The sequence below is a fragment of the Salvelinus fontinalis genome, chromosome 26 (genome assembly GCF_029448725.1).
Source record: "Salvelinus fontinalis isolate EN_2023a chromosome 26, ASM2944872v1, whole genome shotgun sequence".
Lineage (NCBI taxonomy): Eukaryota > Metazoa > Chordata > Actinopteri > Salmoniformes > Salmonidae > Salvelinus > Salvelinus fontinalis.
Genome location: NC_074690.1, coordinates 33226325 through 33248894, shown reverse-complemented (window position 1 = coordinate 33248894; position 22570 = coordinate 33226325). Strand labels below are relative to the sequence as shown.

General features: G+C 39.4%; 1 protein-coding gene across 2 annotated transcripts in view; it reads right to left on the bottom strand.

Moving 5' to 3' along the window:
- The window catches only part of spidr (scaffold protein involved in DNA repair), an 80019-nt gene extending 60776 nt beyond the window's left edge, over positions 1–19243 (bottom strand). For both annotated transcript variants that reach the window (XM_055883539.1, XM_055883538.1), the window contains exons 1-5: positions 19055–19243; positions 18465–18620; positions 18268–18331; positions 15518–15730; positions 10019–10173 (exon numbers count right to left, since the gene is read on the bottom strand). In XM_055883539.1, coding sequence (XP_055739514.1) covers positions 10019–10173; positions 15518–15730; positions 18268–18331; positions 18465–18620; positions 19055–19072 — 606 coding nt within the window. In that variant the 5' untranslated portion in view covers positions 19073–19243. The remainder of the gene's footprint in view (positions 1–10018; positions 10174–15517; positions 15731–18267; positions 18332–18464; positions 18621–19054) is intronic.
- Positions 19244–22570: the final 3327 nt, after the last annotated feature.

Here is a 22570-nt window from a genome sequence, read left to right as displayed (position 1 = left end):
CCACATCAACAACAAACTACAATGGTCCAAACACACCAAGACAATCGTAAAGAGGGCACGACAAAGCCTATTCCCCCTCAGGAAACTAAAAAAGATTTGGCATGGGTCCTGAGATCCTCAAAAGGTTCTACAGCTGCAACATCGAGAGCATCCTGACTGGTTGCATCACTGCCTGGTACGGCAATTGCTCGGCCTCTGACCGCAAGGCACTACAGAGGGTAGTGCGTACGGCCCAGTACATCACTGGGGCTAAGCTGCCTGCCATCCAGGACCTCTACACGAGGCGGTGTCAGAAGAAGGCCCTAAAAATTGTCAAAGACCCCAGCCACCCCAGTCATAGACTGTACTCTCTACTACCGCATGGCAAGCCGTACCGGAGTGCCAAGTCTAGGACAAAAAGGCTTCTCAACAGTTTTCAGCCCCAAGCCATAAGACTCCTGAACAGGTAATCAAATGGCTACCTGGACTATTTGCATTGTGTGGCCCCCTCCAACCCCTCTTTTTACGCTTCTGCTATTCTCTGTTCATCATATATGCATAGTCACTTTAAGGATTAAAGTGCCTTCAGGAAGTATTCACACCCCTTGACTTTTTCTACATTTTATTGTTACAGCCTGAATTTTAAATGAATTCATTTGAGATTTTGTGTCACTGGCCTATACACGATACCCCATAATGTCAAAGTGGAATGATGTTTTCACAAATGTTTACAAATTAATAAAAAATGTTATGGAAAGCCTAAATAAATTCAGGAGTAAAAATGTGCTTAAAACTTCTTATGGCTGCAAGCCCGAGGCCGCCCACAATATGACAACAGCCAGCTCAAGTGCAGGGCGCAAAATTCAAAATATATATTTTTTTAAATATTTAACTTTCACACATTAACAAGTCCAACACAGCAAATGAAAGGTACACATCTTGTGAATCCAGCCAACATGTCCGATTTATTAAATGTTTTACAGCGAAAACAGCACGTATATTTATGTTAGCTCACCACCAAATACAAAAAAAGGACAGCCATTTTTCACAGCACAGGTAGCATGCACAAAGCCAACCTAGCCAAACTAACCAAGAACCAACCAAACTAACCAACAAACAACTTCATCAGATGACAGTCTTATAACATGTTATACACTAAATCTATGTTTTGTTCGAAAAATGTGCATATTTCAGGTATAAATCATAGTTTACATTGCAGCTACAATCAGAAATTGCACCGAAAGCAGACAGAATAATTACATACACCAATGTCAAATAACTAATTACTCATCATAAAACATTTCTGAAAAGTACATAGTGTACAGCAAATGAAAGACAGGCATCGTGTGATTCCAGCCAATATTTCCGATTTATTAAGTGTTTTACAGCGAAAACACAATATAGCGTTATATTAGCTTACCACAATAGCCAGAAAGACAAGCCATTTCCCAGCAGTAAAAGTTAGCGATCGTAACAAACCAGTAAAAGATATATAATTTTTGACTAACCTTGATATTCTTTATCAGATGACAGTCCTATAACATCAGGTTATACATACACTTATGTTTTGTTCGAAAATGTGCATATTTAGAGCTGAAATCAGTGGTTATACATGTTGCTATCTTAGCTACTTTTTCCACAACGTCTAAACAGCAACGATATTTTTCTGACACACATATTCTGACCAAATAGCTATTCATAAACATAACTAAAAAATACATGTTGTATAGGAAATGATAGATCCATTAGTTCTTAATGAAATCGCAGTGTTAGAATTCTAAAAAATAACTTCATTACGACATCCAGCTTCGGTATAGCTAGAGTACCCCAAAGTTGGGCGCCGGCGACTAGTTCACATGCACGACAGATATATGAAATAGCATCATAAAATGTTTCTTACTTTTGCTGATCTTCCATCAGAATGTTGGACAAGGTGTCCTTTGTCAAGAACAATCGTTGTTTGGATTTAGAACGTTAATTTTCCCTCTTGAATTAGCAAGCGCACTAGCCAAGTGGCTCGAAGCTCTCCATGTCAACAAACGGAAGAGAACGGAACACGGCAAAACTCCCGAAAATTTTTCAATAATCTGATTAAACTATATTGAAAAAACATACTTTACGATGATATGGTCACATGTATCAAATAAAATCAAATCCGGAGATATTAGTCGCCTATAACGGCAGCTAAACAGAAGGCAAATCCAAGTCCCCCTTCGCGCTCTCCAGAAAACAGGAAATGGGCGAACACGTCATACAAAGAGCTTGTATTCCACTTCAGACCAAGATAAACACTCAATTTCTTCTCTCACCGCCTCTTGACATCCAGGGGAAGGTGTATGAAGTGCACGTATACTAATACGTATCATGCCCATGTATAGGCAGGAAGTAGAACAGAGCCTCGATTTCAGACTTTCCACTTCCTGGTCAGGAAGTTTGTGCCAAATGAGTTCTGTTTGACTCACAGATATAATTCAAACGGTTTTAGAAACTAAAGAGTGTGTTCTATCCAATATTAATAATAATATGCATATTGTACGAGCAAGAATTGAGTACGAGGCCGTTTGAAATGGGCACCTTTTATCTGGCTACTCAATACTGTCCCTGCAGCCCAAACAGGTTAACAAGTCATAATAAGTTGCATGGACTCACTCTGTGTGCATTAATAGTGTTTAACATAATTGTTATGACTACCTCATCATACAGCAGGTAGCCTAGTGGTTAGAGCGTTGGACTAGTAACCGAAAGGTTGCAAGATCAAATCCCCGAGTTGACAAGGTAAAAATCTGTCGTTCTGCCTCTGAACAAGGCAGTTAACCCACTAGGCCGTCATTGAAAATAAGATTTTGTTCTTCACTGACTTGCCTAGTCAAATAAAGGTAAAAAATAAAAAATCTCTGTATCCCCCACAAAATAATCTGTAAAGTCATGCAGTAAATTTCAAACGCAGTTTCAACCACAAAGACCAGGGAGGTCTTCCAATGCCTCTCAAAGAAGGGCACCTATTAGAAAATAAGTTTACATTTTTGGGGGGAAAGGCAATTGAATACACTTTGATGGTGTATCAATACACCCAGTCACTACAAAAATACAGGCGTCTATCTTAACTCAGTTGCCGGAGAGGAAGGAAACCACTCAGGGATTTCACTATGAGGCCAATGGTGACTTTAAATCTGTTACAGGCTGTGATGGGAGAACTGAGGATGGATCAACAACATTGTAGTTACTCCACAATTCTAACCTAATTGAGTGAAAGAAGGAAGCCTGTACAGAATACAAATATTCCAAAACATGCATTCTGTTTGCAATAAGGCACTAAAGTAAAACTGCAAAAAATATGGCAAAGAAATGAACTGTATGTCCAGAATACAAAGTGATATGTTTGGGCAAATCCAACAATACATTACTGAGTACCACTCTCCATATTTTAAAGCATAGTGGTGGCTACATGATGTTATCGGTATGCTTGTAATCGTAAAGGACAGGGGAGTTTTTCAAGATAAAAAAATCTAATGGAATAGAGCTAAGCAAAATCCTAGAGAAAAACCTGATTCTGTCTGCTTTCCATCAGATGCTGGGAGATGAATTCACCTTTCAGCAGGACAATAACATAAATTATGCTGAGCGATTTAGTGCTTTTTGAGGTCTGTTCGATTTCAATAATTTGTTTTACTTAAAATGCATTATCAAATAAAATGGTATTAGTCACATGCGCCGAATGCAACAAGTGTAGACCTTACAGTGGAATGCTTACTTACAAGCCCCTAACCAACAGTGCAGTTAAAAAAAAATACGGATAAGAATAAACGATAAAAGTAAGAAGTAATTAAAGAGCAGCAGTAAAAAATAACAACATTTACAGGGGGGTGCCTGTACAGAGTCAGTGTGCGGGGGCACCGGTGAGTTGAGGTAGTATGTACATGTAGGTGGAGTTAAAGTGACTTTGCATAGATTACAACTGAGAGTGGCAGTGGTGTGGAGAGGGGGGGGGATTGCAAATAGTCTGAGTAGCCATTTGACTAGATGTTCAGGAGTCTTAAGACTTGGGGGTAGAAGCTGTTTAGAAGCCTCATGGACCTGACTTGGCGCTCCGGTACCACTTGCCGTGCGGTAGCAGAGAGAACAGTCTATGACTAGGGTGGCTGGTGTCTGACAATTTATAGGGCCTTCCTCTGACACCGCCTGGTGTAGAGGTCTTGGATGGCAGGAAGCTTGGCCCCAGTGATGTACTGGGCCGTTCGCACTACCCTCTGTAGTGCCTTGCGGTCAGAGACCGAGCAGTTGCCATACCAGGCAGTGATGCAACCAGTCAGGATGCTCTTGATGGTGCAGTTGTCGAACCTTTTTGAAGATCTGAGGACCCATGCCAAATATTTTCAGTATCCTGAGGGGGAATAGGTTTTGTCGTGCCCACTTATTATTTGTGTTGAATGATGTAACACAGAGTAAAACAGTAAGTCACATGATGGTAGTAACTGCTCATTACTGCTCATCACTTATTAACCATTTATTCACAGTACTTGAAGAAATATTTGGTTTGTTTGACTTAATTTTATTCCAAGTCATCTCATTTCTATAGAGCTGCTACCTATGCTGTCTGACCAAATCACATTTTTTTTCAAGTTCTTCAAATAAACTTTTGACTGCTGAATACCAACTATCAATCACTTAGATCATGTATGTTCAGGCTCTCAAAGCAACTGCTTTCTATCCCTGTAGGTTGCACGTTCTCTCTTCTCTCAGTCACCAAGTCTGCTCCGCACAGACCGAGTGCATTGGATTATGGTCATTGTAGTTAATTACCACGTTTTCTACACTAAACTAACAAAAATGGCGGTTAATCGCTCAGCACTACCAAATCTGCACTGGAGTTTCTTACCAAGAAGACAGTGAATGTTCCTGAGTGTTAGACTTACAGTTTTGACTTAAATCTGCTTGAAAATCTATGGCTTGGAAATGGTTGTTTAGCAATGATTAACTACCAATTTGACAGAGCATGCATTGACTCTGTAATTTTGATGTATTTCATTTTCAATACATTTGCAAAAATGTCAGACATGTTTTCACTTTGTCATTATGGGGTACTGTGTTAAAATGGATGATTTAATATATTTTTTAAATCCATTCTGAATTCAGGCTGTGAGACAACATTTGGAATATGTCAAGGGGTGTGAATACTTTTTGAAGTCACTAAGGCACTTACTGTAATGAAGATACTGAAATGTGTATGGCCAACGAGAAGCTACATATTAGCCTTAGTTCTGTTGCCAGAGACAACGTTAAAAGGAATACTGTTGCTTGAGTTTGTTTGCTGTATGCACACTGGGTTGGAGTTGCATTGTATGTATGTATGTGTTGTCTTGACAAGTTAGAATGTGCCTCTGAAGGAGTTCTCTGTTAGTTGTAATGCAGTCAAGGCTATGTTCTTGAGGAAGCCTCACGCATGTAGTCAGATAATCATCACCCCCACAGACCGTGCAGCCATTTCCCTCTTTCACAGCTGCTATCAGCATTCTGGGAGTTAAAGGTTACCTATCTAACCTCCCTGAACTGGATGCTTGTGGTCTGAGGCCTCACAGAAACCAAGAGATTATCTCATAAAGCTGAATCCACCTAACATGTGAAACATTAAAAGTTGAATGTTTTTCTTAAGATCGGGTGTCGATGTCAATGGGAGATTTGCTTGAAGGTTTGAGTTATCGAGTTATAGCACAGGTTATTCTCAGGTTTGTCCTAAATTCAGTATAGCTTTTTCTATTCTTTGAAGCCCTGGTTTAATTTGGATTTACTTATATTTTACATCTATGTTTATTACTCAGGCTTTTACACAGATTTGTTAGTGTGAATAAATCAAATATAATCTAAGTTTATTTGTCACGTGCGCGGGAATACAACAGGTGTGGGTAGTAGACCTTACAGTGAAATGCTTACTTACAGGCTCTAACCAATAGTGCAAAACAGGTATTAGGTGAACAATAGGTAAGTAAAGAAATAAAACAACAGTAAAAAGACAGGCTATATACAGTAGCGAGGCTATAAAAGTAGCGAGGCTACATACAGACACTGGTTAGTCAGGCTGATTGAGGTAGTATGTAGATGTGGTTAACCTTTCTGGACTACCCATCCCGGATCCGGGATCATCCTCGTCAAAAAAGCTGACTAGCATAGCCTAGCGCGACAGGGATATCATATAATATAATTTCATGAAATCACAAGTCCAATACAGCAAATGAAAGATAAACATCTTGTGAATCCAGCCATCATTTCCGATTTTTTAATGTTTTACAGCGAAAATACAATATATATTTATATTAGCTCACCACAATAGCCAAACACATAACGCCATGTTTTCACCATGTTTCCATCGCAAAGGTAGCTTTCACAAAACCCACAAATAGAGATCAAATTAATCACTAACCTTGAACAACTTCATCAGATGACAGTCTTATAACATCATGTTATACAATACATTTATGTTTTGTTCGAAAATGTGCATATTTGAGGTATAAATCGTAGTTTTACATTGCAGCCACCGTCACAAATAGCACCAAAACAGCCAGAATAAGTACAGAGAGGAACATGAAATACATAAATACTCATCATAAAACATTTATGAAAAATACATGTTGTACAGCAAATGAAAGATAAACATCTTGTGAATCCAGACAATATTTCCTATTTTTTAAGTGTTTTACAGCGAAAACACAATATATATTTATATTAGCTCACCACAATAGCCAAACACACAACGCCATTTATTCACCGCCAACATAGCTTTCACAAAACCCACAAATAGAGATAAAATTAATCACTAACCTTTGAACAACTTCATCAGATGACAGTCTTATAACATCATGTTATACAATACATTTATGTTTTGTTCGAAAATGTGCATATTTAGAGGTACAAATCGTGGTTTTACATTGTGAATACGTAGCCATAATGCACCAAATTGTCTGGAGAAATTTGACAGTCACGTAATCTAACCAAAAAACTCATCATAAACTTTACTAAAAAATACATGTTGTACAGCAAATGAAAGATACACTGGTTCTTAATACAACCGCTGTGTTAGATTTTTAAAAATAACTTTAGTACAACGTACAGCATGCAATATTGTGAGACAGCGCACCAACATAAACCACAAAAATACGAAATATCATAAATATTCTCTTACTTTTGATGATCTTCCATCAGAATGAGGTGCAAGGAGTCCTAGTTCCAGAATAAATCGTTGTTTTGTTTTAGAATGTCCATTTCTTCTGTCGAATTAGCAACTTTGGCTAGCCATGTGGAGGGCACATGTCCAAGAACTCTTAGCGCATGGAACAAAAAATTCCAAAAGTCCCAATAAACGTCGAATAAACTGGTCAAACTCGGTTGAAAATCCAACTTTGATGTTTTTCTCATATGTATCCAATAAAATCCGAGCCGGAGTATTTCGTCGTGTATACCTAACGCATTTCAGAAGACAATGTGAGGTTCTCTGGTGTGCAGTTGAATACTGCCAATAGAGCGGACCTGTCACTCCAAATGCTCTCATTCGGTCTCACATCAAGCTAGACACCCCATTCAACATTCTACTGCCTGTTGACATCTAGTGGAAGGCGTATGAAGTGCATACAGATCCATAAATATAAGCCAGTTGAATAGGCAGGCCCTGACACAGAGCCCCATTTTCAGAATTTTCCCTTCCTGTTTGGAAGTTTGCTGCCAAATGAATTCTGTTTTACTCACAGATATAACTCAAACAGTTTTAGAAACTTCAGAGTGTTTTCTATCCAAAGGTAATAATAATATGCATATTGTATGATCTAGAACAGAGTACGAGGCCGTTTAATTTGGGCACGATTTTTTCCCAAAGTGAAAATAGCGCCCCCCCAATTAAGAAGAAGCTTTAATACAACTCTAGTCGTCAAGAGGGTCAGAGTCTATTATTTTCATCCTTACCTTCTAAGCTTTAACCAAACAATGACTTAATTGATCAATCAAATGTCATGGTGGGTGGGGACCAGTACAGACCACAGGTTGGCCGCTAGTTGAACAATCCCAAAGCCACATAGTAGATTATTCTAGAACTTTGGAAAACATCGGAGTGAACAGAACACCACTCCTTGTACATTCTCAATGTGCCTGGCCAACCTTTAACAAACACCGCTGAATGACTTCCGAAGACTGACATAATGCAAGCCTCCATTGTACAACACATGACATAAAGGCACCCTTCTGTTCAATCACTACATGTGAGCAGGTAGGCTAAAGATAAACATATTTCCGCCATAAAATATAATAGATTGACTTATGTCAAACATTAACAATGTTGAATGCAAAATATAATGTGTCATCTAATAGGCTGTTTGTATCTCATGATGTAAATAACATAACCTAGGTCAGGCAGCACAAAAAAATAGCCCCCTTGCCACAATTAAATATAGACAACTTTAGAGGCCCAAAAAATTCTACTTTCCATAAAAATTTGGTTAAACATGTGTATATTACCTGAAATAGATTTGAGTTTATTGATACATGGACATTGGTTAAGTGGCTGCTGGCCGTTTTGGAACGTGCCCTACTCTCTCCCCACATAGACAGTGCTCCATTCAACAACACCACTTGGGGTCAACTTATGAACTGTAACAATTTAGAACATGACCTGAACTTATAATATACACCACTGAGTGTACAAAACATTAGAAACATGTTCCTTATATTGAATCGCACGCCCTTTTGCCCTCAGAACAGCCACAATTCGTAAGGGCAGGGACTCTACAAGGTGTCGAAAGAAAGCTTTCCACAGGGATGCTCCAATGCTTCCCACAGTTCCCACATGAGTCAAGTTGGCTGGAAGTCCTTAGGGTGGTGGACCAGTCTTGATACACACGGGAAATTGTGGAGCATGAAAAACCCAGCAGCGTTGTGGTTCTTGACACACTTAAACCGGTGCGCCTGGCACCTGATATCATACCCCGTTCAAAGGCTCTTAAATATTTTGTCTTGACCATTCAACCTCTGAATGACACACATACACAATCCATGTCTCAATTGTCTCAAGGCTTAAAAATCCTGGATTTAACCAGTGACATAAATAAGAGATCATAGCTTTAACCTTGTCAGTCTATGTCATGGAAAGAGCAGATGTTCATAATGTTATTCAAAGCAACTTAGTAGTGCATGCATACATTGTACGTACAAATGGTCCTGGAAATCGAACCCACTATCCTGGCATAGTAAGCGCCATGCTCTACCAACTGAGCTACAGAGGAAAGTGCACTGCATTGTACTGTGTTGGTATTGGCCTGCCAGACCTATTCTGTCAGTTTGTTTTTGAATACTCCACCTAGTGGTAGAATATCTAAAAAGGTATATCATAAAAATATAACTAACTAGACCTTGTTGATGTTCAGATAGTGCTATAAAATAGTAATGTTGCATTCAAATGTATATATGTGAAGTCATGTTTCCTTAAATGTATATTACATAGTGTTGTGTTGACATGCGTCATGAGATGAGTGGGAAGGGCATATTCCAGATTTGTATCAGGTGTAGCCTAATGGGCAAACCATGTGGCCCTGAGGACATACTGACTGACAGGTGTTATGGGAAACCACCATGACGCTATTGACATGTTGCTATACACGTGCATATATTTACCTTTACGCTCATACTGAGTGAAGGGAGGTTAGATTAAACTGGGGGTAGACAATCGTAAACACAGCACTGTCATATAAAGGCAGAGGGAACAAAACAATGCACTGTAAGGTGCATAGCACCACCTAGTGTCATTCAACATGGCTGAAACTCTTATAATGCCATAGGTGTTAATTTGCCTCTGTACATTTTTGTAGATCGTAAAGTATTGTTTGTGTCCAGTATTTTAGCAATAGTATATTTGTCTTAAGCAATGTGAAATGTCTGAGTTTTTATTTATTTCAATAAAGATTATACTTTTTGTTTAGTATTTCTAGATGTGATTATACATACAGTATTTTATCTTGTTTTTTGTAGTATTGGTAAAGTGTGAGTAAACCTCTAGTTTACTCACAGTTGTAGGTTTAGGTGATGATTCTTTCGGTTCCCGAGCACAGGGCTCCGACTCACAGTCAGAGATCTCCCCCACACTGTCCTCCTTCTTTCCCTGATCATCTTCAGCCTCATCCACATCCACATCGCTATCCGTGTCTATCGTCGGAAGCTCATCTAAAAAAATAAATATATTTTTACAAGTGTCCAGTGAAAATCTCCCTTTTAAAAGTTCATTTTCTGTTAACTCATACCCAAATGATGTAGTTGACTCTTTCCTATACTCGTTCGTACGTGGTCTAAGCAAACAGGCCGCTTCAAACAAACAGGCCGCTTCAAAAATGCTTGGCATTTCCTCATAGAACATGTCATCCTCCTGAGGAGGCTTAGCTGGCTACTCAGCGGTCTTCTCACATTAATATTTGTAATTACCGGTATACGCCGACAACATTCTGTTGTTGGGTTGGGCCCACACCATTCAAACACAGAAAAGCTGCTTTGAAACATAAATAATTTAAAAAATTTGGAAAGAGATCTGGAAACACTGGACAGTTACTTGTATCATATGCGGCTGATAACATAATGAACAGAATATTAGGGTTGTTAATTGATGGGGACATCACAATATGATATCACAATACTTAGATACCGATTCAATATGTATTGCGATTGTATGCATCACGACTCTATATGTATTGTGATTCGATACTGCGAATTTACTGAGATATAATGTTCCAAACATATTTATCACTGTCTGCTGAAGAGTGAAAAGAGTGCCATGAGAAACGAGTTTGAGATAAGTGCCCAAAACATGTTGGCTCACCATTTAAAACATTAAAGAAGATGGAGAACAAGCTATAGGATGAGAAATACTAGAGTTTTGACCTTCATGCGCAGTCATTTCTATGAACTGTTTGGTCAGAAGTTGGGTCCCATGCCACTGATTAACATTGCGGACCGCTGCCCTGCTGTTGCCCACAGTATAAGACAATGAGGACACCCCCTCATGTTAGGGTACAAGGAACAATATTACAATTATTACTTCCCATTGAACTAGTTAAAATGATATTGCCTATGATCCAGGCCATTTAGACAGTGATGGAGAAAAAAAAGCCAATTCATGAACAATATATGGAGGTGTCATACATACTGGGATAGCTTTCCTGTGTGGCTTCAGCGCATTGAATCCATTTGGGCTGACTAAATAAGGCAATATAAGTTGGTAGCTATTCCCCTACAAATTGTTTTAGATAGATTTTTTGCTACTGACAAGGAGAGATGGCCAGTCCAATATAGGATACTGAATGTATCTTCCAGGGAGGACGTGCCCTACAGGCAATGGTGAACTATTACATACAATCTCGAGGATATACTTCTTTTCACACATACCTTCTTTCTTTGTTCTTTTTTTTTAAGGGAGGCCACATTTATGTTTAAAGGTCATTCAAATCATATTGCTAATAATAAATGCAGATAATGGATTAAGTGCTATTGCTTCTACAGCTATCATATTTTTGTCTGTTTATTCATTAGACTTGCATATCGCTCATCTTTTTGTTTCCATTTTCTGACAACAACTGTAAAGGTCTGAATTGGTTCATTATTTAATGTTTTATTATTATTATTATTATAATATAGCAAACATTAGGAACACAATGGCAAGACTAGCTATTCTCTAGTGATATTAGAAAGGCCTTAATAGTCCTATCAAATGTTCCAGCTGTCTTGATATTCTAGCAAGAACCCATATTGACATAGCAATGCTCCAAGAAACCCATCCGCTCCAAAACGACGCACATAGAACAGAGAACCATTGGACAAACTGGTAGACTTGGGTGGTATACCGTATACCGTGGTATTTGGGAAAAAGCCACAGGATGGTTTTTCAATACTGTTTAAACAATTTATTTTATGTTGAAGACATTTGAATATTTGTAGCTACTTAAGTAAATACCTGCAGTCAACTTGTGTAATAAGTTAGGAGGTAAAGAACATTGCGTTCTTCACTTCACCTATCACATTATTATGAAGCTTACGATAGTCCCAAATCACATATTGTTTGTTACAAGCAAACAAAGGAGAGACCGGAGTCTTGTGAGTCATTCACTGTTGTGCAGCATGCGCCAGATTATCTACTTACAGTATGAAATGCACAACTAAATGTTTGCCAGCTACACTGAATAAAAATATAAACGCAACATGTGAAGTTTTGGTCCCATGTTTCATGAGCTGAAATAAAAAGATCCCAGAAATGTTCAATACGCACAAAAAAGCTTATTTCTCTCAAAATGTGTTTACATCACTGTTGGTGAGCATTTCTCCTTTGTAAAGATAATCCATCCAGCTGACAGGTGTGGTATATCAAGAAGCTGATTAAACAGCACTTTTTATTTGTATAATTTTCAAAGCCTGTATTCACAGATGCATCTTATTCTAAATAAATGTAGCCTAGGCTACAATATTCTGTTGTGTGCATTAAACTTATTTGTACTGTAATTTATTTGGTTAATTTTATACTCATTTTGTTTGCTTTATTTATTTTGTCATTTTTAGCATATACAAATGTGGGTTATTCTTTTCATAGGAAACATTTATTATTTGTTCCCGCTTATAAGCACTGTGGGAGCTTACGTAACGCATGTTACGCAAATCAAGGATATGAATAAACACTTCCACAATAATATAAATATCGGTTTAGAAGTTTAACTTGTACATGCTTACTGCAAATGTTATTGACAGTAGTCTAGTGTAGGTGTATATTATTGGCTCTCCAATACTCCCATGGTACACATCCCATTTGTTTACTGGCCAACAAGCTAGGGAGTAATGATCAATTAGCGGATATTGCAACCATTGAATCTGAAATGAGGTGAATTACTATCAGAACCGAATTTAAATCAACCAAAGATTCTCCGGTTTCTATAAAGAATTAAACACCTCTGATTGTAAATCCACACCAAGCCAGATTGAGTCCTTTTTAAAAGATAAGAACAATTCTTCTCTCAACATGAACTCAACAGGGCATTGGATAGCATGAAAAAAGGCAAATCACCTGTTTGGAAAGGATTTCCTCCTGAGGTCCATTTAATATTTTGGAACCATTTAGGTCCACTATTACTCAAAAAGATTTTTCTAAAATTCTGTCATCCCGTCTCGAAACTTACTTGACCAAAATGGGATATCCAGACCATTGCGGGTTTGTTCAAAATCGATTCTCCTCAGATAACCTCCGTCATCTATTACATATCTAACATGCTTCATCAGAAACCAAAGCTCTTTGAGCAGTCCTTCTCTGGACACAGAACAAGCTTTTGATAGGCAAGAATGGTCATATCTTTGGTCGGTTTCAGAACATATGGGACTTAGCTCCAAATTCATTAATATGATTAAAATACTAAAAGGTTAATCCCTCAACCATCCTGCTCAGAATAAATATAAGTAGCAGGAAAGGTGATCCCATCTCACCTGCACTATTTCACATGTCTATGGAGCCCCTTGCCAAGGCAAATTACACCAATATCTTTAAAGTCTACAGATCACGTCATCTCATTATACGCAGACGACATCTTACTTTATCTAGACAATGTATCTCAATCTCTCCCAAACGCTTTGAAGATCATAGACAAATTCAGCTCCATCTCGTGTTTAAAAATAAATCTAACCCTACTCCGTCCCACTCAAGAGCCTGACAGAGAACCCCACATGTACTTATGGAATCTAGGGCTGTCCCCGACTAAAAACAATTTTGGTCGACCGAGTGTCATCTGTTCTTTCGACCAGTCAATTGGCCAACATTTTATGTGTTTTCTCCATATATAGTGCATTCGGAAAAATATTCCGACCGCTTCCCTTTTTCCACATTTTGTTACGTTTCAGCCTTATTCTAAAATGGATTACATTTTTAAAATCCTCTATCTACACACAACACCACATAAAGAAAAAGCGAAAACAGGTTAAGACATTTTGGAAAATGTATTAAAAACAAAAAACAGAAATGCCTTATTTGCAATATTAGCACAATTAATATTGGCACCATTAGTAAAAATGAGCAAAACGGGCTGTGAAAAAAAATGGCTTTGCTGTTTACCCTGTGAAGACTTACAGAAAACATTTGACCTCTGTCATTGCCAACAAAGGGTATATAACAAAGTATTGAGATAAACTTTTGTTATTGACCAAATACTTATTTTCCACCATAATTTGCAAATAAATAAATAAAAAATCCTACAATGTGATTTTCTGGAGAGAAAAAAATTGCATTTTGTCTGTCATAGTTGAAGTGTACCTATGATGAAAATTACAGGCCTATCTCCTTTTTAAGTGGGAGAACTTGCACAATTGGTGGCGGACTAAATACTTTTTTGCCCCACTGTATTTACAAGGAACTTGAAACATTGTATCAACTATTAACTTGGTCCAACCCAAAGCCGATATCATGGATAGTAATGGTTTGAAGACATTCCAAGATCTGAAAGAAGCATTTATATTACAAGGTTACTCTTTTTTTCTTTATCTCCAATTTAGGTCAGCTATGCTGGCCTATGGAGTCCCATGGTAAACCCAGCTGTCGAACCATCCAATTACGTAATTTGTAAACAGATTATCTGGTCTCCCGAAATACATAATCTCTGTAATACTTAAACAACTACTGTAAAACTCATACTCTGAGCTAACCGTTCGCTAAATCAGGTAGGCACATTCCTTCACATGATGCGGGAGTGCCCTGCAGTTAAATGCTTTTTGAGGGTTCTCTGGTCGTTATTGGGGGGATGGCGGGGTAAGGGGAAGCAACCTTGGTTACTGGGTGGGACGGAAAGAGGTGGGATGCATGCTTTCTTCAGTTTGTGGAGTTCGATGAAGCCGGGAGGCTGGGGGCTAGACGGGGTGAGAAACCCGGTTACCGGGTGGGGAGGGAGAATGCAGACAGGTGGATGGGGACTGAGGGGAGGAATGGGTTTGGGGGGGGGCTTTGTTTATTTTCCTTGCATACAAAATAATACAAAACTGTTGATACTGTTCTTTATTTGCATTTCTCATATTTCTGTTTTGTTTTTGTGGCAGCCCACAGGTATAAGAAAATATCAAAACGCAAAAATATATGAATATATCTGAATGAATATTACTTTGGATGTTATACATGTACCCCCCTTCTGAAAAGATTACAAACTAAATCAAAGTTGGTCACAAAAAAAAAACATTTTTTGGGCAGGTACAGCCGACTATAGTGTTAGCTAACATTAACTACCCAGGAAAAAAAGTATCACAGTATCAATATAAAATCTGCTAAAATAATATTGCAATACTCTACTAAATCGATTTTTCCCCCATCCCTACAGTATATTCAATTCATAATTAAACCTTTTCGACTGCAGTTTTTGCACTGATGAGGCATTGATGAATATTCTCTGAATGCCATTTAAAGACCAATACATATTGAAATCAAAATACCAACCACAGATTGTGTCATACAATGCAAGCTGAATGTAAACAGAGCACTAAACATTGCACCCGTCTCAAGTACCTGTTTCAGTGCTGAGCATGTGCTGGGCTCGGCTGTAGGACTGGATGGGGTTTCCTGGTCTCCGTGGCCCGCGGTGCACCTGAGCTACAATGTTGCTGAGGGGAGTTGGAGGAGGCTGCTGGCCTTGGGGCTCACTGTCAGACAGCTCACTCTCACTGGAGCTCCAGGCGATGTGCACTGGGTCCTCATCAAACCGCAGACCACTGCACTGCACTGGACACACGGGTGGACAAGGACAAAGCCAGTCAGTCTCATGCGATACGTTTTAATGGATGTTCATAGATAATAATAAAGCATTTTTTTAGGGGCCTCCCGGGTGGCGCAGTGGTCTAGAGCACTGCATCGCAGTGCTAGCTGCGCCACCAGAGTCTCTGGGTTCGCGCCCAGGCTCTGTCGCAGCCGGCCGCGACCGGGAGGTCCGTGGGGCGACGCACAATTGGCATAGCGTCGTCCGGGTTAGGGAGGGTTTGGCCGGTAGGGATATCCTTGTCTCATCGCGCTCCAGCGACTCCTGTGGCGGGCCGGGCGCAGTGCGCGCTAACCGAGGGGGGCGGGTGCACGGTGTTTCCTCCGACACATTGGTGCGGCTAGCTTCCGGGTTGGAGGCGCGCTGTGTTAAGAAGCAGTGCGGCTTGGTTGGGTTGTGCTTCGGAGAACGCATGGCTTTCGACCTTCGTCTCTCCCGAGCCCGTACGTGAGTTGTAGCGATGAGACAAGATAGTAATTACTAGCGATTGGATACCACGAAATTGGGGAGAAAAGGGGATACATTTTTTAAAAATAAAAGAAAAAATGATAAAGCATTTTCAGTAATAATGGATTGTCAATGACGGATGAAGATGCATTCGTATAGTTTTGCATCAGGCACTTATAGAACCTTCCAATAGGTATTTTAAATCAGTATAGTAGAACGTATTTGACAAGTTAGTTATCAGTAGACACAGACACAAATGACAAGTAAACATCATGAAGCATTGTTGTTCTATTGTGATTAGGTACTCATAAAACATTGATATGCAATGGTATCGCCCCCTATTGGCCAACCAAATATTTTTGTTATTTTAAACTCAGCTTAACCACTGTTGGGCTGTTGTGTGAAATTGCATTCTACAACTAGACAAATCATGACAAAAGAGAATGTTGTTGAAACCCTGGACAGAGGCTAAGTGCAGGCAAATATTTTCTAATATTCCCTTCTGGTGAGGCAGGGAAATCTTTTCTAATATTCCTTTCTGGTGGAGCTTCAGCATGAAACAAGTTTGTGCGTGTCCGTCTCCGATGAGGAACGCATTGCCTTGCCGTAGTGAGTTAGGCAAGGTTACAAATTATGGGCTGGATAAAAGCTAAAAGTCTACCGTCTTCAGAACTGGATAATATTTGCTTTATTTGAGTAATTCGCCTCTCTTAACATTGTTTAATCTCTGGATCTCTCATAAAACTGTGATTGAGAAAAGCCTATGCCTAGACTCAAACTTTCATTCTTGTTCTTTTTGAAAGTGGCAACTTTTGGACATCTTAGGCTATTACAATATTTGGGAAATAAGCTATTGTTCATTACTTTACCTTGTCTTAAAGCTTTTTTGATAGGTTTTGTAGGAGGATTTGGCCATTTGGTTTTCAACCTGGCATGGAGGAATTTTTCCGCCCTGCACGGATCATTTCCTTCTTAATAAACTTAAATTGATTAAACTTGTCATTTGATTTTTCAATAGGCTATTGATATTGTTTGTTCTTGCTAATCATTAGTTTGGCTACCTTGTGTTTTTAGGATATTCAAACTTTGAGATGTTGACTCCAATGATTCTCACAGTTGTGTCAAGTTGGCTGGATGTCCTTCGGGTGGTGGATCATTCATGATACACGGGAAACTGTTGACCGTGAAAAACCCAGCAGCGTTGTAGTTCTTGACACAAACCGGTGCCCCTGCACCTACTACCATACCCCGTTCAAAGGCACTTGAATATTTTGTCTTGCCCATTCACCCTCTAAATGGCACATAGACACAATCCATGTCTCAAGGCCTAAAAATCCTTCTTTAACCTGTCTCCACCACTTGAGCTACACTGATTGAAGTGGATTTAACAAGTGACATCAATAAGGGATCATAGCGATCACCAAAATTCACCTGGTCAGTCTATGACATGGAAATGTTTTGTACACGCAGTTTATAGAGAGTGATGGAGTGCAGCATCAGATGACCTGGCCTCCACCATCACCCAAACTCAACCCAATTAAGGTGGTTTGGGATGAGTTGGAGTGAAGGAAAATCAGCCAACAAGTGCTCAGCATATTTGGGAACTCTTCAACACTATTGGAAAAGCATTCCTCATGAAGCAGGTTCAGAGAATGCCAAGAGTGTGCAAAGCTGTCATCAAGGCAGGGTGGCTACTTTGAAGAATTTCAAATATAAAACATATTTTGATTTGTTAAAAAAAAATGGTTACTACAAGATTCCATATGTGTTATTTCATAGTTTTGATGTCTTCACTATTATTCTGCAATGTAGAAAATAGTAAAAATAAAGAAAAACCTTTAAAAACTTTTGAGCATCCATTCCTGTGTCATTCTGTACATATTTATTGAAATAGGCTATAGCAGATAGGGACACCAGTCAACTTAAAATAGGCTAAACGATCGTCTGTCACATCCCTATGTCGTCACCATCGAAGATGGCTGTCAATCGGCGATAGACCAAGAATAATAATATCTCCCAACCGTATTGTTGACTATTCAACTATTGTTTACAATACCTTGTGCCGGTGACTGTGCCAGTCGTCGTACAGCTCGCCATTTGTTCCCAGATGAACTTAGGTTCTAAAATAAATCCACAATGATATGTTTGAAACAATATGAGCAACTCAGAATCATGGAGATTAATTGGAATGACAACATGAAGTACAGTAGTTCAGACTGCTTCTAGATCATATAGTCTGTGTACAGTACCCACCTTTATCACAGGAGTGTCCAAAAAGCTGTCTCCACAACTCTCCCAGGACTTGGTAGCAGAACTGTCAGTGATTGAAGGCCCTCGTCCCACTTTTCTGACACCAGCTTTGACATCAGGAAAGAACATACACTTTGTGTCCTTGGAATATCTTTTGCGCTGAAAAATAAATTACTTAATATGTAAAATACTGCAAAGTTCATATTTAATTAAACTGGCTAGTTAGCTGGCTAGTTAGATAGGTAACTCTGGTCCATGTGCAAGCGTCGGATCTGCACTACCAGATGCATCCGCATCCCAGAAAACGCGTGGACCGAAGTTATTCTGGCGTGCTCAAAATTATTTGATTTCGTATTTTTGAGAAACGACAACCTGCACATACAGAGAAAATTGCTCTGCACTCTATCAACATTCACTTTGATGAGTTACTAAAGTATAATGAAGCCAGTCACTAAACATGAATCGTGGGAAAAACCCTCTATGAAAGAATCAATAGAACGTTGTTGTCGTCGCGCAATTGAAACAGACTCAAAGCATTCTAAGTTAGCTAGCTAACGTTAGCTACCAAGCAGAATAGACTTAGAGAAACGTACCTTTCCTTGAAAAGGCATGTTGGCAAATGGTTACATGTCGTTTTGTATGAGTGGTTATGACATAAAATGTCCAAACATAATAAAATATTGTGATATACAGTATTTTTGCCAGTATATGAAATGACCACTAACGGTAGCTGCCTTCTCAACAACTTTTCTTCTTGGCGCGCCACTGGCGACGTTTGTTCACGTGAAGCTTTCCGGAAGTGGTCAAATCTTCTTTGGCTCCTGGGAAATGCAGTACTAAAGGTTTGTTACGCATCTGTACTCCAGTAATTTGCTTGTAGCACGGTCCTTAGATTCATCCAGGAGAAGATGCTGGAAGCAAAAAAATATAAACGCAACATGTAAAGATCCCAGAAATGTTCCATACGCACAAAATCATATTTCTCTCAAATTTTGTCCACAAATTTGTTTGCATCCCTATTAGTGAGCATTTCTCACTTGGCAAGATAATCCTTCCACCTGACTGGTGTGGCATATCAAGAAGCTGATTAAACAGCACAATCAGTGCACCGTTGCAATTTGGGGACAATAGTTGGCCACTCTAAAAATGTACAGATGTCTCAAGTTTTGAGGGAGTGTGCAGTTGGCATGCTGACTGCATGAATGGCCACCAGAGCTGTTGCCAGAAAATTGAATGTTCATTTCTCTACCATATGATGCCTCCAACGTCGTTTTATAGAATTTGCCCATACAACGCAGTGTTTCCTCTGCATTCATTTAAGTGTGGCGCTGCGCCACAGCAGAATCATTGCCGCCGCACCAAAATAAACATCCTATTTCTACCAAAAATAGTTTCAATAAAGTTATGTAAAGCACATTTGCTTTTCTTGGTAAATAGATAATCTGTCTGGGTTCAACACAGTTCTGAAGGTTATTTAGCTCTGTGAGTGGTGGCAGGCAGCCTGCAACTCAAGAAACACAGTGTGCCAGTGACCAGTGTGCAAGTGACCAGTGCTTGATAAAGACTGCATTTGAATCACTTCAGAATGCACTTGTATGGGGGGTGATACGTGCCAGAATTAAGCCTAGGCAACCGTACCACCGCGTGGCTGTCGCCTACCATTGAACATCTGACTAATATAACATGATACCAACACCTTACTAATGTCTGTGTGACGCCTGCATGTAACTAACATGCCGTCATACCAACGCCTTACTACGCCTACATGATGTGTACGTGTCACGTGACATGAACGTGCCGTGAACCCATCAGCAGTTTGACACCTTACCAAAAAAACTTTCTCCATTGACAGTCCATGTTAATTCATGGCGGTATTTTATGGTGATAGGAAGACATTCGGTGACTTGATGAGCGGTATCAGTAGGTTCCCAATGCTTAATTCATGCACTTATCACCCCCCATACACCTGCAGAGAAACGGAACGCCAGGGACCAGTGTGGGAGTGACCAGTGCGTAATACAGAAGCTCTGTGGCATGAAATAAAATTCACTTTAATCACCTCAGAGTGCAACTGCGCGAAAATCTGCAAGAAAGGTACGTTAGTTTGTTTGTTTGACTAACGTTACCTAGCCAACTAGTTAACTACATAAGCTAGCAATAACCTAAAAACTCTACTAACATCATTTAGATCTATAATATTGCTGCCACAATTGTAACGGCAATTAGCTACCCAATGTCCACAAGTATGTTGATGACAGAAACATGGTTAACTAACATTACTAGTTTAGCAAGTTAGCTAGCTAATTCATTTGGAACTGTATCAAGTGCAAGCAAGATAGTTACATTTATCTGTCTTCGATTAACGTAAACTCGTACATCGCCTTGGTCCGTACAATTGCCCTTATTTTACGTAATACTTCCAGATCAACTGTAATGTCAATACCATTGTAAAGCACAATTTCTCCCCTTTCCAACAGAATCAATTACATGACCTAAACGCTGCCCGTTTCTGCATAATTCAAGCAGGCAATGAGCTCCGTCAGGTCTTTTTAAAAATGGCGGGTAGGGAAGCGAAACTAATGCGTGATATTGAGAAGGAGAGATGCTGTGTGGGAAAATAGCTTTTTTTCACTCGATCTGTCCAACTTATCGCCTCTAAAATGTAAATAAAACACTATAAAGAGTTTATATAATGTGTCATTACATACCTATTTCAAGGTTTGTGTCGAATTTGAATCGGGTTTTTAGGGCGGTGTTAAAGTGATCTTAGAAGGAAACAGCGGCTTTGAGAATGATGATCGCATGCAATGATGACGCAAAAAATGACTAGGTATCCCCTCTTACCCCCATCACTGTCCATTTCTTGTTTTTAAACGATGAGAGAAGTGCTACACCTGGTGGAGAGAGATTGTAAGACAGAAATAGTTGCTTTATGCGTGCTGTACGTTACGACATGTCACGTCACGATGTAACGGAGGGTCCGTTCTTTCAACTTTTCTCCAATACTATAGAGCCATTACCATGTCGATCAATGCTTGAATAGAAACCTAGTTCACACCCCCGATTTTGAAGTCAACACAGTCGCTACAGTCCCATTAGTTTTCTTTGTAGCCTCGTTTGAATGTTGCGGTTGCGCACATTTGTACGGAATGGGGTGAGTTTATGTTTGATTTTTTTCTTTCTTGGATGAGTTTATTGAAATATTTCCAGCCACAGCAGTGAAAGAGAAAGAGAAAGAGGGAGCAGGGACAAGAGCATCAGCTAATGTTAACTTAGCTAGCTAATGTGAAATCAGCCTGAATTAAATGAAACTTTCTTTAGTTAGCTATCGTTTTTATAACAAGTGTATGGCTTACTTTACTAGACAGAGAAGAGGCAGAATCTGGGGATTGAGGTAGGGATGTATGAGGGACAGAATGGAGCAGAGGAGAAAGCCAAGAGGGGAGATGGAACGAGAAAAGGAGAGAGGAGAGCAGAGTGGAACAGAGGAAAGGCGAGAGCCAGGAGGGGAGATGAAAGTAGAGAGGAGAGCAGAGGGAAGGAGTAGATAAAAGGAGAGGAGCGAGTAGTAAGGCCAAGTGCGCACCACCGGCAATCCGGATGGGACCCAAAGTGGCTTAAAATTGACAGACTGAAGCCGTGGCTATATAATGCACCACATTGTTAGTCATATTTCCTTTAATTAGGCTAAGTGCTAAAAATGTTTCTGCATATTTAGTCTGTACTAGTCTATAGCATTATGTGTAGTGTTGTAATGCTTGCCATCTGTTATAGGTATTGCTCCAGCCACCAGTAATTCCACTAAGCTACACTCTACATAACTACATCTGGACTATATTAAACGGCACCCAGGGACAGTGTCTTGTTTTGCACACTTTGTACAAAATAATAAAATGCAGTACTACATGATATTTCTTAACGTAGTTCTTTATTAGCTAGCTATAACTGGCATGTTCACATATCGCCAACCAGGATCAAACTGACCATGACCTAACCATTTGGGTGGTCTTAACCAATCATAGCACAGTATGATATGGCGGTAAAATGCATCCAATTATAATTCAGTATGTTTACACATATGAATATTACAGACAGAGCACCACATGGAA